We start from the raw sequence: 13,223 nt of genomic DNA on the forward strand, positions 1-13,223 counted from the left end.
TGTTTGAAAAAATGTGTGAAAGATGGATTTGGAGCACGCTTTGAATATATCTCGCGCTCTCAATGAAAGCACCAATTTGTGGGAGTAAATTTCCCCACGAGAATATTCGCCCAAGATTCCTTCGTCTTCTCCGCCTCTCTTTCTCCCTGCAAAACAAATCGGAGTAAAAGGACCACACCGGGGGGGTGTTGGCCAAAGGCCCTCCGATGCCTAAGTTAGGTAGGGTAATTCAAGGAAAACCGGGTGGCCGGAGCCTTGTGTGAGAGAGAGAAAGAGAGGGGGAGGCTAGGGTTTTTGAGAAATAACTTCTGTAGAGTTTTAGTAGGAATTTAGGCGTACCTCATCCTTGTGCGTGACCAAGTATTTATAGTGGCCTTGGAAAGGTTGGTGGGGTTGGTGTAGTTGGTGAGGTTGGTGTGGTTGGTGTAGTTGGTGAGGTTGGTGTGGTTGGTGGGGTTGGTGCATTTAGGGATTATGGATTTAACCAAATCCCTAATTAAATTGGGGATCAAGTAACCCCCAATTTGATTAGGTAATTCCCAATTAGGTTAGGTAACTCCTAATTAGGTCAAATAATTCCCAAATTGATTGGCCTAATTATTTGACCTAGGATTTTGATTTAATTAGGTTCCCACAGAGCTTAATTTCAGGTAAATCATGATATAATCATGCATTCATTATAGGACTATTAGTTGGAGTTATTTTCAATCAAGTATTTTTATGTTTTTTTTTTTAAAATAGAATTACGTTTTATCTCTTGAGATTACTCTCCTAATTGAATTCTATTTTAATTTAAGTTGAAATATTATCTTTTCCTATTATGACTTGCACATTGAAATTAGCTCATACTTGGTTGTTCTAATTAATTTGTTTAGGTAGATATTGTTTTAAAAGATTGACTGTAGTGGAAGTTATTTGCTTTTCTAACATCTTGCATTAGTTGGCATCAAATAGCATCTAAATTTACTCAAAACTGATATTCATGTTTGAATAGTATTGTGGTCTTTTGTTTTGGCGTCTTGGTCAAGAGACCCTATTGGATCAGGTTTGAGAGTCATAATTGAAGAGAAATAGTGGTCCCTTGGGTTTCTCTCTTTTGAGAGAAAACCTGCCTTGAATAAAACGTGGTATTTTGCTTTTCAAACACAGTTTTCGACGTATTGGTTTTTCAGTATATTGAATTTTTAAGAGAAAGTTATTGTGCATATTTTTTAGATAAGTGTCATCAAGTAGTCTTTGTTTACTTGGTGATTTATCAAATCCTTTCATCATTTATATTGCATTCATATGCATGTCGGTGACTCATACGGTTGAGGGCACCAAGATCGTGGTAACGATTTTCCTTCGACAAGTTTGAAGCAATCGTGACAGAAGTTGAGTTACGAATAAGTCGGTAAACATTATCTAGAATGTGTATAGGATAAGTGTGTGAGTACTTATTGTAATCATCGTTCTATAGTGGATTTGTGTTGGACTGAGGAGTCCCGTGAATTTTCCCAAGATGTGGGGTTTTATCACGTAAAATAATTCTGTGCGTGTTCCTTTATTTTATACTCAGCACGTTTCAGGATTGATATGGCTTATCAATCCTGCTACCAAAATGTATTTTTTATTTACTATTTATAATTTTAAATTTTACACCCCCTCTAAACATTCTTAATCATCTTACAGGTAATTTCAATGTCGTTTGATTGTAATTGAGACCAATATGCCAAATTTTGCAACTCTTTCTATGGGCCTAAAGTTCAAAGCAAGCAAGCAAGAAAGTTGCTAATGTATAACCGAATTTAATTTTGGCTTCCTGCTTACTCCAAAACCCATAAAGTTTGCATTTTGCAAGTCCAACAAGAACATTGGTCGAGCATTACTTCATGCACTGCCGAAGAATGGAAAAATATATGAAATTAAATCACCACCGAAACGAGTAAAACTCTTTTAACAGTTTAAGAATAGGTGAGAAAACCCACCTATACTTCCAAGTGAATTACGCATTGTCATTTTTATTTAATTTTTTGACGAAATAATATTTGATTGATTTAAAATACCGTTATAATGACATCTGTTGTGTGAAAGTTGTACTTTCTTGAGATTATGAATATGCTCATCTAAATATCTACATCATGTACGTCATCATTAACCAGGAAGAGAAAACTGATGCCCTCCATACGACGGCATGATGCATGATATTGTAAGTCCAAACACGTGCAACATCTAATATGTGTTGATCCCTTGCTTGCCCAAACAAACAAAGTTGAATTTCCTTGAAATATCGGACTTGTTTAAGACTGGCCATGGCATGGTTGTTCAACATTTTTTAAATTTATGAATTGCTAGTAGATAATACATATACATCACTCTATATTAAGAAGAATGTTAAGGAAAGTCGTTCGAGCGTGGGTAGGCGATTGTCAACAGTAAATTTATGTAGATATCCCACAATTGTTCTATCGACAAGAAGGTCTTGGGTAGGGTTACTGTAGGAGGTAAGAAACTCATAAGGGGTGATCTTGAGTGACGTCAAATGCAAGGGTCACACCTCTTGTGAGTACGTTGCCCTAGGCAGCAACCTTACCCATGATTTTCTCATTGTGTACACACGCTGATTGATGTACTACAATCGCTCATGCGAGCGTGAATAATGTTAGTTCGTGACATAACTCATTATCTATGTAACTCTGTTAACCCTACCAGGGTTTTTGCATTAGTCTTCATTTCTACAGTTGATTAGTGGACTAATCTGACTTAATGGCAACTTGCATTCGTGTGCTTAATATTATATTGGTTTATTATATCTTTGAGTTTGACACGCTTAATAATCGTCAATAACCCATATGCATATACAATTCAAATATTGATTGTTTATTAAACCCTTTGTATCTGGATCATGATTAGAGGCCAGTCAATAGATGATGAATCAAATCTCTTATATAATGAGGGGTTCGTTAAGAAGTAGAGATTGTCTTTTGTTAGAATACGATTTGTACGACTGAAACAGGTCTTTGTATACCACTTAATTTCTCAATATAATTTTGACACGTTATGCATGCTAATTATATGCATTAATCATCTGATTTTGGAATAATTATTTTACATGAGAAATTATAGAATATTACGATAATACGGCCATATAGTACATCTTGTACACGTGTTATAATATACATATTTATCTTGTTGTTGTCTATTTTTTATATTTATATTTGTCTTGGTCTTGGGAGTACCAGCAAATTCAACAATATGTTCCTCTAAGCTTGGATTAGAAACGAAGCCCGCTCTTTTCTAAAAGTAAAAGCCACCTTTCCAACTCAACACGACAACACGATTTTTCAATTAACGTGAAAGCAAGTGCTCTCTTCCATCACAAAAACAAACCAATTCCCTCACTTTCTCTATATAAATACACGACATATTTTTCATACAAGAACCACAACACAACACAAAGAACACTTCCAAACTCCCTCAAGAACACATTAATTCCCAAATGGGGTTTTTTTCAATCTCTTCCTCCAAGACAACCACCAAAAACAAAACTGTCAAAGACAAAACATTAACAGGAGCAGGCAATCTTATCAAGCTCCTCCCCACGGGCACCGTTTTCTTGTTCCAATTCCTCAATCCTGTCTTCACCAACAATGGCCACTGCTCCACCGTCAACAAATACTTAAGCGCCATTCTCATTGGCATTTCTGGTTTCTCTTGCTGTTTTGCTTCCTTCACTGATAGTTACACCGGCAGTGATGGACAAACCCACTATGCGCTTGTAACAGCTAAGGGTCTTTGGCCCTCATCAAATTGCAACTCTGTGGACTTGTCTGCTTATAAACTTAGGCTTGGGGACTTTGTGCATGCCTTCTTTTCCTTGATTGTGTTTGCAGTTGTATCACTTTTGGACACCAACAGTGTCCGGTGCTTCTATCCAGGGTTTGAGTCCACTGAGAAGGTTTTGCTGCAGGTGTTGCCTACTCTCATCGGTGCAATTGCCAGTACTGTTTTCGTTGTGTTCCCTAATAATCGCCATGGAATTGGATACCCCTCCTCAAGTTCTGATTCTTCACAAGACTCAGAGAAATCCTGAAGGAATTGAAGTATCTATGCTTCTTGTTTAACAAGTCCTAAACAAGTACTAGTGTTTGCTCACGCAAGTTTATGCTTTTCATTGTTTGTATAGTAGTTTGCCTAAGTTTGATTAATTACGTTGGAATGTATGTAACAAGTTTCTATTGTTTGCTAAAATTTCCATTTATGAATTATAACTTGATCTCAATTCTCAAGTACTTAAATAGGAAAGGCACACAATGTTTTATGCCATTGGATAAATATTGGACGTTGAAATTAACAACAAAAACTTAGAATACATAGCTGCAAAGGTCCATAGGTTTTCACACCTCCCCAATTAGTTCGAGGCTCAAAGGCTCACAGCCCCACACGTTTCTTATTGGTGCAGATTTTCATCTCCATGGAAAGTAATAAAAGTCCATTCAATATTGAATAAAATAAAATAAAATAAGGTCTACATGTGGAAAATGAAATCCATGCCATACATACCCTTACATTTTGCATCAAGCACAAACCAAAGCAGACTTGTAATAGTTTAGTTTACGTCTGTGGTCATCATACAAATTGCAACAAAGTCTAACAGTAACTCTAAACACATTCCTTCAAATTATAATACTTTGAACAAAATCCTTGCCACTAACAATACATTCTACAAGAAAATGAGTCTTCTGCATATTGCAGATCATACATAAAGTCAGAAACTGTTCCTTTTGTTTTGTTTGCAACAGTTGAGGAGTGTATACTAGCAATCCATACCATTTTCAGCTTAAATGATGCCAAAGGTATTATAATCTTACATCAGCAAACAATCCATCTAGAAGGTTAGAAGATGAATTCTCATTTCCACTCTCATCAAAGAAACCATTAGAAGCATGTTCTTTTCTACATTTTCGCTCTTCAATTACGGAATCTGCTGTTTCTGCACAAAAACTTCGTCTTGTCTGTTTTACAGGTTTCTCTGCCACAATAAACTTGTTCCCATCACGAGTTCTCTCAGGGAAGCCAGCCCAGACTGAAAGACAACCATGGGTGGGGAATTTCATAAGTCGTGCACAAGAAGGATAATTAAAGTTTTGCAAAATTACACCGACATGTGGTGGGGATAGTTCAAAAGAAAAGATTCACTATTTTCGGTAGGGTGTTGGTTATCAGGAACTTAAAATCACTTTCTATTCAAGCGTGAAATAATCAATTTGGAAAGAAAGGAATCGTTGTCTTGTTCAATACTAAATCACTTTCTATTCGTTGTCTTGTTAAAGTAAAAAACAATTTTGGTCATTCAGGAAAGTTAAGTCATCTTATTGACTGATACTTGTTCTAATTTTCTGCTTAGTTAAGACTTCAAACTAAAGGCCTGCTAACTCCACTTTTCCCCTCACCAGGTGAAGTGACCCGATAAGACTCCAAGAATTTATATTTGGTGATGTAGAAAATTCATGATCATGAGGACCAGGGGGGAGAAGAAGGAAGGGCACACAAACAGCCTAAGATGGATTCTAGAAGAAGGATAAATTATGTCTCATGATTGAACATAAAAAATGAAACTTAGGATGATAAAATTTACACACCAACTAAATGGCTGGCAAGACAATAACCAAAATAAGTCATACATCCAAATGTTGTTAATCTTTTTTGCTTATACAGTGAACCATCACATAAAAGAACATAAACCACATGGCAGTAAAAGAAGAGAAGAAACACAAAAGGCATGAGCTCATTTTTTATAGTTACCTCCAAACTGATGCAACACAATAGAAGCTGCCACCGTGACATTCAAGGAAGCGGTACCACCTCCATACTGTGGAATATACACAAAGAAGTCACATATCTCCAATTCTTTGGCAGAAAGGCCTGTTCCCTACAAATAACAAGCAGAAAAATATAAATGTATCACCCAATGGGGCTTATTTGCAAACGCCTAATGATTGCAAACTGAAGTTTAACTTCAACTCAAAACTGAAAAACAAAACATCAGATTGTCAAATTCCAGTAGAAAATCCCTCTCACAAACTACCAACAAATATCAAACAAGCCCACCAATCAAATACCCAAGAATCCATTATTGAAAAGTAAATTACTTGACTGTCAAATAAATTCTCATTGAATCAATAATTACATAGCAAAGAACCCATATGGGCAATTGTGAAAAACGAAGATTACCTCATTGCCAAGAAGAAAAGCGGTGCTCTTGGTAAAAGGGTGGTGATTGACAGGCAGAGCATCATCAGTGATCTCAACGCCGCAAATATCACAATCTCTCTCCTAACCCACATACAGAAACGAAAAGAGAGTAAGCCCCATAGCCAGAAAAAGGGAAAGGAAGACGAAATCAAAGAGAAAGAGAGGACCTTGAGAAAGAGACGAGCGTCTTGGAGGGAGTGGAAGTGGCGAAAGCGAAGGTGCGAGGTGGAGCCATGGCTGCCGAAGGCGTTGAACTCTCTGCGGCCGACCAAGATGAGCTCAGAGACGCCGAAGGCGGTGGCGCTTCGGGCGAGTGTACCGACGTTGTGCCTCTTGGCTATGTTGTGCACCACCACATAGCTCTCTACCGCCATTTCCCTCTTTCGCTGATTTCAGTTCTTCAGACTCTCTCAGTCGCCGCCAAGTCCTACCATAACAAACCGTCGAAACCAACCCAAAACGACCTCGTTTTGAAGAAAAGGGTTCCATTTTATTACCTTTTGTTTTTTGAGCAAAAGGTGCTAAGAAAGAGATCATTTTGTTTACTTTTTTCTTTTGAAATGGAAAATTATAATTTTGGTTATAATGTAGAAGGTTAAGTGACATTGCACTCATATATTAGCTTTAGTGACAACTTTACTTGCTCTCTTTGATGTTTCAATAAAGAAATAGATCCAAAGAAACAAACCCTCAAGGGGAGGGGAAGTATCCATGAGTTTTTCTTCCTTATACAAGAGATTTTGGGGAGGAGGGATTCGAACACGGTACCTCATGTACATGAATAGCCGCTGTTAACTAATTGAGCCACAAATCCATCAGAGTTAAGAAAATTGAATTGTTTAGATTACGTCCTGTGTTACTCTGTCTTTCTTCTATGGCAGAGTGTGTGAGAGTGCAATGTGGAGCTCCTAAAGACACTATATAGTAACTATTGCTTATAGTAATTATGTATATATATGATCAATGCAAGAAGAGGAATGCAACTTGTGCAGTTGTACCAAGTCACAAGTTGTTCAATATAACAAACTTATGCCAAATATTGAAGCTTAAGAATTATTCACATTTGCCTACTTTATTTGTTCCCTGTTTTGGTTTCTATAATGATCATGGCTTTGTATGAATTACAAGTAAACGGCATTTATTTACAATCGCACAGTCACCAACCATGCAATCTTTCTCAGACAGCAACTTGAGCTGCTGCTAGCCTAGCAATAGGTACCCTGCAAAAAGAAATTGGAATAAGGAATTTGATCTAGCCATAAAATTAGTCTAAGGAACTCAACTTACAGAAGACAAATGAAAGAAATGCAAACCTGAATGGAGAACACGAAACATAGTCTAGTCCCGCCTCTGCGAAAAATGCAACAGAAGAAGGTTCCCCACCATGCTCTCCACATATTCCAACCTGTTTGTTTATAATCACCATCCAAAAATACCAGAGAAGAATGGAATAACAAAAATCTTGTTAATATATGGCCATTATCCCTGTGAAGTTGACACTGCAATTTGTGATAAAATGCTTAATAGCTATGCATTGCCGGTTACCTTCAAGCTAGGCCTTGCAGCACGACCCTTTTCAGTGGCCATCTTGATGAGCTGCCCTACACCTCTTTGATCAAGTACCTGAAAGCAGTGCATTTGGACTGTTAGTGTCAAGAAATCAGTTTGAATTATTTTTCCTTCCCTTACAAGATTATTTACTCTGGTACTATCGAGGAAAGTGCTATCTGCAATGAAGCCTGTATCGACTCGCAGGAAATATGACTTACCTCAAATGGATCATTTTGAAGAAGGCCTTTGGACAGGTAAATGGGTAGAAACTTTCCCACATCATCTCTGCTGTATCCAAAGGTCATTTGTGTGAGATCGTTGGTCCCGAAGGAGAAGAACTCAGCTTCCTTTGCAATCTATGATGTTGATCAGCAGATTATGAACAATATGTTCTTCCTTTTACACTGTTAAGTATAAATTTTAAAGGACAATAAAAAAGAAACATATCAACTTAGCCTACTTCATCTGCAACTAGAGCAGCTCTAGGGATCTCAATCATAGTGCCAACTTTATAGCTCAAGGTAGTACCCATCTCAGAGAACACTTTGTTTGCAACACTTCGAATTAGGCTCACTTGATGCCGTAGTTCCTGCATGACATTGACATGCAAAAATGTCAATGTTTTCATGAAGATGGAACTTTGCATGCTCATGAAAGGAGAAAGGGAGGAATAATGCAGGATCATGCCTGAGGTGTTCCAACAAGGGGAACCATTATCTCAGGGAAAATTTTGACACCCTGGTTGCTCATTGAGACTGCAGCCTGAAAGATGGCACGAGCCTGCATTTCAGTGAGTTCTGGGTACGATATCCCTAGCCTGTTGACACACCAAAAGAACCCTTTTCATCAACAAAAAATAGATGGTCTTTCTACATGTCACAGTGAGATATCAAACTTTTACTATGGCCAATCGATTCAAAGTGTTAGGCAACTATGTTCATTATTATGTACATTCATCAAGTTGTTAAATTTATGCAGGGGAAAGCTTGTTTAACGAATGAAATCAAACATCAAATGCTGAATAGACAAGAAATGATGCCTGTGTCTGAAGCTAATGAACCAGGTGACTGAAGTTAATCAGTTACAAAACTTTCAGAGAACAAAAATTTGCGTATCTTCAGATAGAGAGCTCATATGGAAATTGAAGAGCCATCAAACCTGCAGCCTCGGAAACCAAGCATAGGGTTTACTTCTGATAATTTCTCAATTCTTGAGAAAACTTCATCCTCAGTCATACCAGTCTCTGCAGTTAGTTCGCCGACAATCTGGTCTAAGTCACCTTCTGGAAGAAATTCATGAAGTGGAGGATCTAACAGGCGGATTGTTACTGGAAGACCTGGAATTTCATAAATTTATCTGATAGCTAAGTTACAGCTACAAATTTATAACAAAAGATAGACAATCTTAAACATACAGACTTAGAGCTTAACAATCCAATGTACTGAGATTCTAAGGCATTTTGAAAAATACCATCCATTGCACGAAAAATTCCTTCAAAGTCAGATCTTTGATATGGTAGTAAGAGGTTCAATGCTGCCTTCCTCTGTTCAGTTGTAGCCGCCATGATCATTCTTCTTACCGCCTTAATTCTGTCATCTGAAGCAAAGAACTGAAACACACAAAAAAAAAAAAGAGAGAGAAAACCAAAAGAGCTCCATAACCAGACATCATTGTTAACATCACATAGCATTGCAAGCAAGCAAGCAAAACTACAACATTGATAAGACTTGCAACAAGCCATAGAACATCACACATTCAGCAAAACATTTGTAGCAACTAAAACGTATTTTGATAGGAGCAATGGTTACCATGTGCTCTGTCCTGCATAGTCCAATCCCTTGGGCACCATTATTTCTTGCTGTGAGTGCATCTTCAGGCGTGTCAGCGTTTGCCATAACCTGTTACAGAATTACAACAAATATTTTGAGATCAACCCAATTGGTACTGGTCCAAATGAAAAATATATAGCAAGAAAATATGGCACCTTGAGGCGCCTGACTTTATCAGCCCAAGACATAAAGGTTTCCAAATCACCACTTAAAGCCGGAGGAGAAAGTGGCTGTTTTCCCAATATGACTTCACCGGTGGATCCATTGAGTGAAAGCCATTCTCCTTCGTTAATGACCGTGTTCCCGATCACAGCCACCTGTATCATCAATGAACAACCACCATTTATGCCATTTTCTCTTTAAACTTCACTGCAACAAAGGAAAACTATTAAAACCACCTTCTCAGTGTCATTGACTCTGATGTCAGAGCAGCCAGAAACACAACATTTACCCCATCCCCGGGCCACAACAGCTGCATGAGATGTCATGCCACCTCTAGCTGTCAAGATCCCAGCAGCTGCATGCATACCTCCAACATCTTCTGGACTGGTTTCTGTCCTTACCTATAGTTATAACAGTTCTCAATCATGAAACCCAAAAATGAATCCAATATTTGAATAACATATCAAGATCAATTCCACATCCCTTGATGTATTATTGTATCTGTTCATTTAAGCCATCACTATGGATTTATCAAGAAGAGTTAGTATAAACTTTCTGTGTGGCTTGAACCAAATTATCATCTAGGGAAGAAAAAGAGTTGTAAGAGAGAAAGATGAACTTAAATATTAGTTTACCAAGATGACACTCTTTCCTTGTGAATGCCATGTTTCAGCATCATCAGCACTAAACACGACTGTCCCTACTGCTGCTCCCGGAGATGCAGGCAAGCCAGTGGCAATCACTTTGTCTTTGTAAGCTGTTGGATCCTCAAACTGACAAGAAAAAATTACACATAAGGAAGTCATAAACTATGAATGTGGATACATTAACAAATGCATATGCATGTCAAAGGGCATATTATACCAAACTACAAATTTGCCAATGATATGTTGTGAACCTATAGGCAGATATAGTCATTATTACTAAACAATATAACATTCACTTTTCTCTCTGCCCCCACCCCACCTCCCCCTCCCCCTCCTCTTTGTTAAAAATGAGAATAAATACCTGTGGGTGAAGAAGTTGGTCAAGGTGCTGTGGTTCCACCATCTTGATTGCAGCGTGCTGATCCACAAGCCCTTCATTAGTCATGTCTACAGCTATCTTAACCGCACCTTTACCAGTACGCTTTCCAGCACGGCATTGTAACATCCACAACCTATTTTCTTGGACTGTGAACTCGATGTCCTGTGTTCCAGGTTTCAAGGATACAAAATTAAACCAAGAACAATATGTTCCCATAAATTAAAATATGTGTATGTAATACTGATTGGAAAATCATATATGGAAATGATAACTTTTACCATCATATCTTTGTAATGTTTTTCCAGAATTTCACAGTTCTCCACAAGCTCCTTGTAAGCTTCTGGCATACAACTTTTCATAGTATCCAAGTCTTCTGGTGTCCTAATACCGGCAACTACATCTTCTCCCTATTCAAAGCCATTCTTGAGCTACTCTCATAAAACCATAACCAAATACTACTATCGGCTTAGAAAGAGAAGTTTGGTCAAAAGCAAGATAGAGATAAAGCTTAATAGTGGCATTAAAAACCTGAGCATTGATTAGAAACTCGCCATAAAGCTTCCTTTCACCAGTGCTGGGATTCCTAGTGAATAGAACACCTGTCCCTGAAGTATTTCCCATGTTCCCAAAAACCATGCATTGAATGTTAACTGCAGTTCCGTTTAAACCGGTTATCTGATTGATGCTCCGGTACTTGTTGGCCCTTGGGCTGTCCCAAGAATCAAAAACTGCTTTAACAGCCAAAAGTAGCTGTTGTTTTGGATCTGCAGATATACATGGCAAAAGGACATGTTAACATACAGAACTGTACTAGGAAAGAGGTGGAACATATGAAGAAGTTGTTGGTGTTTTAATTGGTACCTGAAGGGAATTTTTCACCCTTAGTTTCCAGATAGACATTTTTGTACTGTTCTACCAGCTCTTTAAGATCAGAGGTTGTTAGCTCTGTATCAAGTTCAACTCCTTTTATAGTTTTTAATTTCTCCAACTTCTCCTCAAATGATGAGTGTGGGATGCCCATAACCTTCAAATGGAAAACGAATGACTCCCAATAAATTCAGATTGCATCTTGAATTCAGAGAAGAAAAAGTGTCTTTATCATGCCATATTGAGAAAAATACAAGTTTGGACACATATTATGTTAATCAAATGCTGCTAGTTTGACGGCTAGCTTCAGACATTTTTTAGTGCTTAAAACAGAGAGAATGAGCAGATGGTTGATAAGCACCGAAGGTCAATTAACATACATCAAAAACTATGAAATGCATTATCAATAAAACCACTTACAACATCTCCAAACATGTCTAGAAAACGTCGGTACGAGTCATAAGCAAAGCGCTCTCCACTTTTTGCAGCCAAACCAGCAACCACCTCATCATTGAGTCCAAGGTTGAGGACAGTGTCCATCATGCCAGGCATGGAAATCTACGTATACAGCGTGAAAATCAGTTGGTTCATGAAATAAATTAGTTCTTGTTGAACAGACTGAGGTTGAGTGTGACATTATTTAGAATAAGTGCTTCTCCATATGTAAAATGTCATATACTTTCTGGGAGAGCCTAACTAATGGTGGCATCAAGATAAGTTGTAATTCCTTGCTGCTGAGTTTCTAATGTTTACATCATGAGGAAGGCTCTGCGTTAATTATGAAGATTTAAAAGTTAAACAAGCCAAGAAAAAATTGGAATTGAAAGAACTCTTACCGCAGCACCAGAGCGAACAGAAAGGAGGAGAGGCTTGGAAGGGTCCCCAAGAATAGCACCCATGTCCTTCTGCACACTATCCAAGCCTTCTAATATCTCCTCCCACAAACCTTTTGGTAACTCCTTGCCATTCTCCTGATACTCTTGGCATGCTTCTGTTGATATAGTAAGTCCAGGAGGGACGGATAGCCCAATGCTAGCCATTTCTGCCAGGTTTGCACCTTTCCCTCCCAACTACAATGCACAGGCATAATGAACACAGCTATCAGATTGTATGATTAAGTTTAAAACTTGCAGCCTAGGTTGATCATTAAATTCTATTAACATTTGGACTATGAGACTTACTTGAACATGGAAATTAACGGGTAGGTTCAAATTGAACGATTCCATTAAAACGACAAACTTATGCTCCACTGAGATAAAAGTAAAACTCCTCATTCAAAAACTGGGCCCTATAAAAAATGGTAGCATTTCCATTTCTCTTACTGGTCAATTAATTTGGTGTCCAACTAATACATGCCCTTAACTTGAATCAGATCTCATGGTTTCTTTTTCATATGGAAAGTAAAGTAAAGCTTACCAATGACTTCATGCCCTTGTTGCCTTCACTCTTTCCTTTTCCAAAAGTAAATACTCTCTGTATAAACACAAGAGAAAAAGGCTTTCAGGGAACCTGCTATGTAACAGATTACATATCATTATAATACCATGTCAAAAC

General features: G+C 37.9%; 3 protein-coding genes across 4 annotated transcripts; 1 reads left to right on the forward strand and 2 right to left on the reverse strand.

Annotated features, from left to right (window-relative positions):
- Positions 1–3,408: 3,408 nt before the first annotated feature.
- LOC117615040 (protein DMP2-like) lies at positions 3,409–4,261 on the forward strand. Its single transcript, XM_034344018.1, has one exon. It carries the CDS (start codon positions 3,479–3,481, stop codon positions 4,070–4,072), a length of 594 nt encoding a protein of 197 aa, XP_034199909.1. The 5' UTR covers positions 3,409–3,478; the 3' UTR covers positions 4,073–4,261.
- Positions 4,262–4,461: 200 nt separating this feature from the next.
- Positions 4,462–6,743, reverse strand: LOC117613139 (putative TrmH family tRNA/rRNA methyltransferase). 2 transcript variants are annotated; one of them, XM_034341792.1, is made up of 4 exons: positions 6,402–6,672; positions 6,214–6,315; positions 5,785–5,851; positions 4,462–5,065 (listed from the first exon to the last, which is right to left on the reverse strand). In XM_034341792.1, the coding sequence occupies exons 1-4, from the start codon at positions 6,606–6,608 to the stop codon at positions 4,839–4,841; spliced, it is 603 nt and encodes a 200-aa protein (XP_034197683.1). In that variant the 5' UTR covers positions 6,609–6,672; the 3' UTR covers positions 4,462–4,838. The 2 variants fall into 2 exon arrangements, with proteins under 2 accessions (XP_034197683.1, XP_034197676.1); XM_034341785.1 differs by having other exon boundaries at positions 4,513–5,065; positions 5,785–5,911; positions 6,402–6,743.
- A 530-nt stretch (positions 6,744–7,273) lies between these two features.
- LOC117613909 (pyruvate, phosphate dikinase, chloroplastic) lies at positions 7,274–13,142 on the reverse strand. Its single transcript, XM_034342523.1, has 19 exons — positions 13,086–13,142; positions 12,506–12,739; positions 12,090–12,227; positions 11,664–11,826; positions 11,331–11,566; positions 11,081–11,209; positions 10,785–10,964; positions 10,412–10,549; positions 10,013–10,177; positions 9,770–9,931; positions 9,594–9,683; positions 9,256–9,394; positions 8,944–9,121; positions 8,473–8,602; positions 8,246–8,374; positions 8,004–8,141; positions 7,780–7,857; positions 7,548–7,639; positions 7,274–7,454 (listed from the first exon to the last, which is right to left on the reverse strand). The coding sequence occupies exons 1-19, from the start codon at positions 13,095–13,097 to the stop codon at positions 7,412–7,414; spliced, it is 2,574 nt and encodes an 857-aa protein (XP_034198414.1). The 5' UTR covers positions 13,098–13,142; the 3' UTR covers positions 7,274–7,411.
- Positions 13,143–13,223: the final 81 nt, after the last annotated feature.

The sequence above is a fragment of the Prunus dulcis genome, chromosome 1, assembly GCF_902201215.1.
Source record: "Prunus dulcis chromosome 1, ALMONDv2, whole genome shotgun sequence".
Taxonomy (NCBI): Eukaryota; Viridiplantae; Streptophyta; class Magnoliopsida; order Rosales; family Rosaceae; genus Prunus; species Prunus dulcis.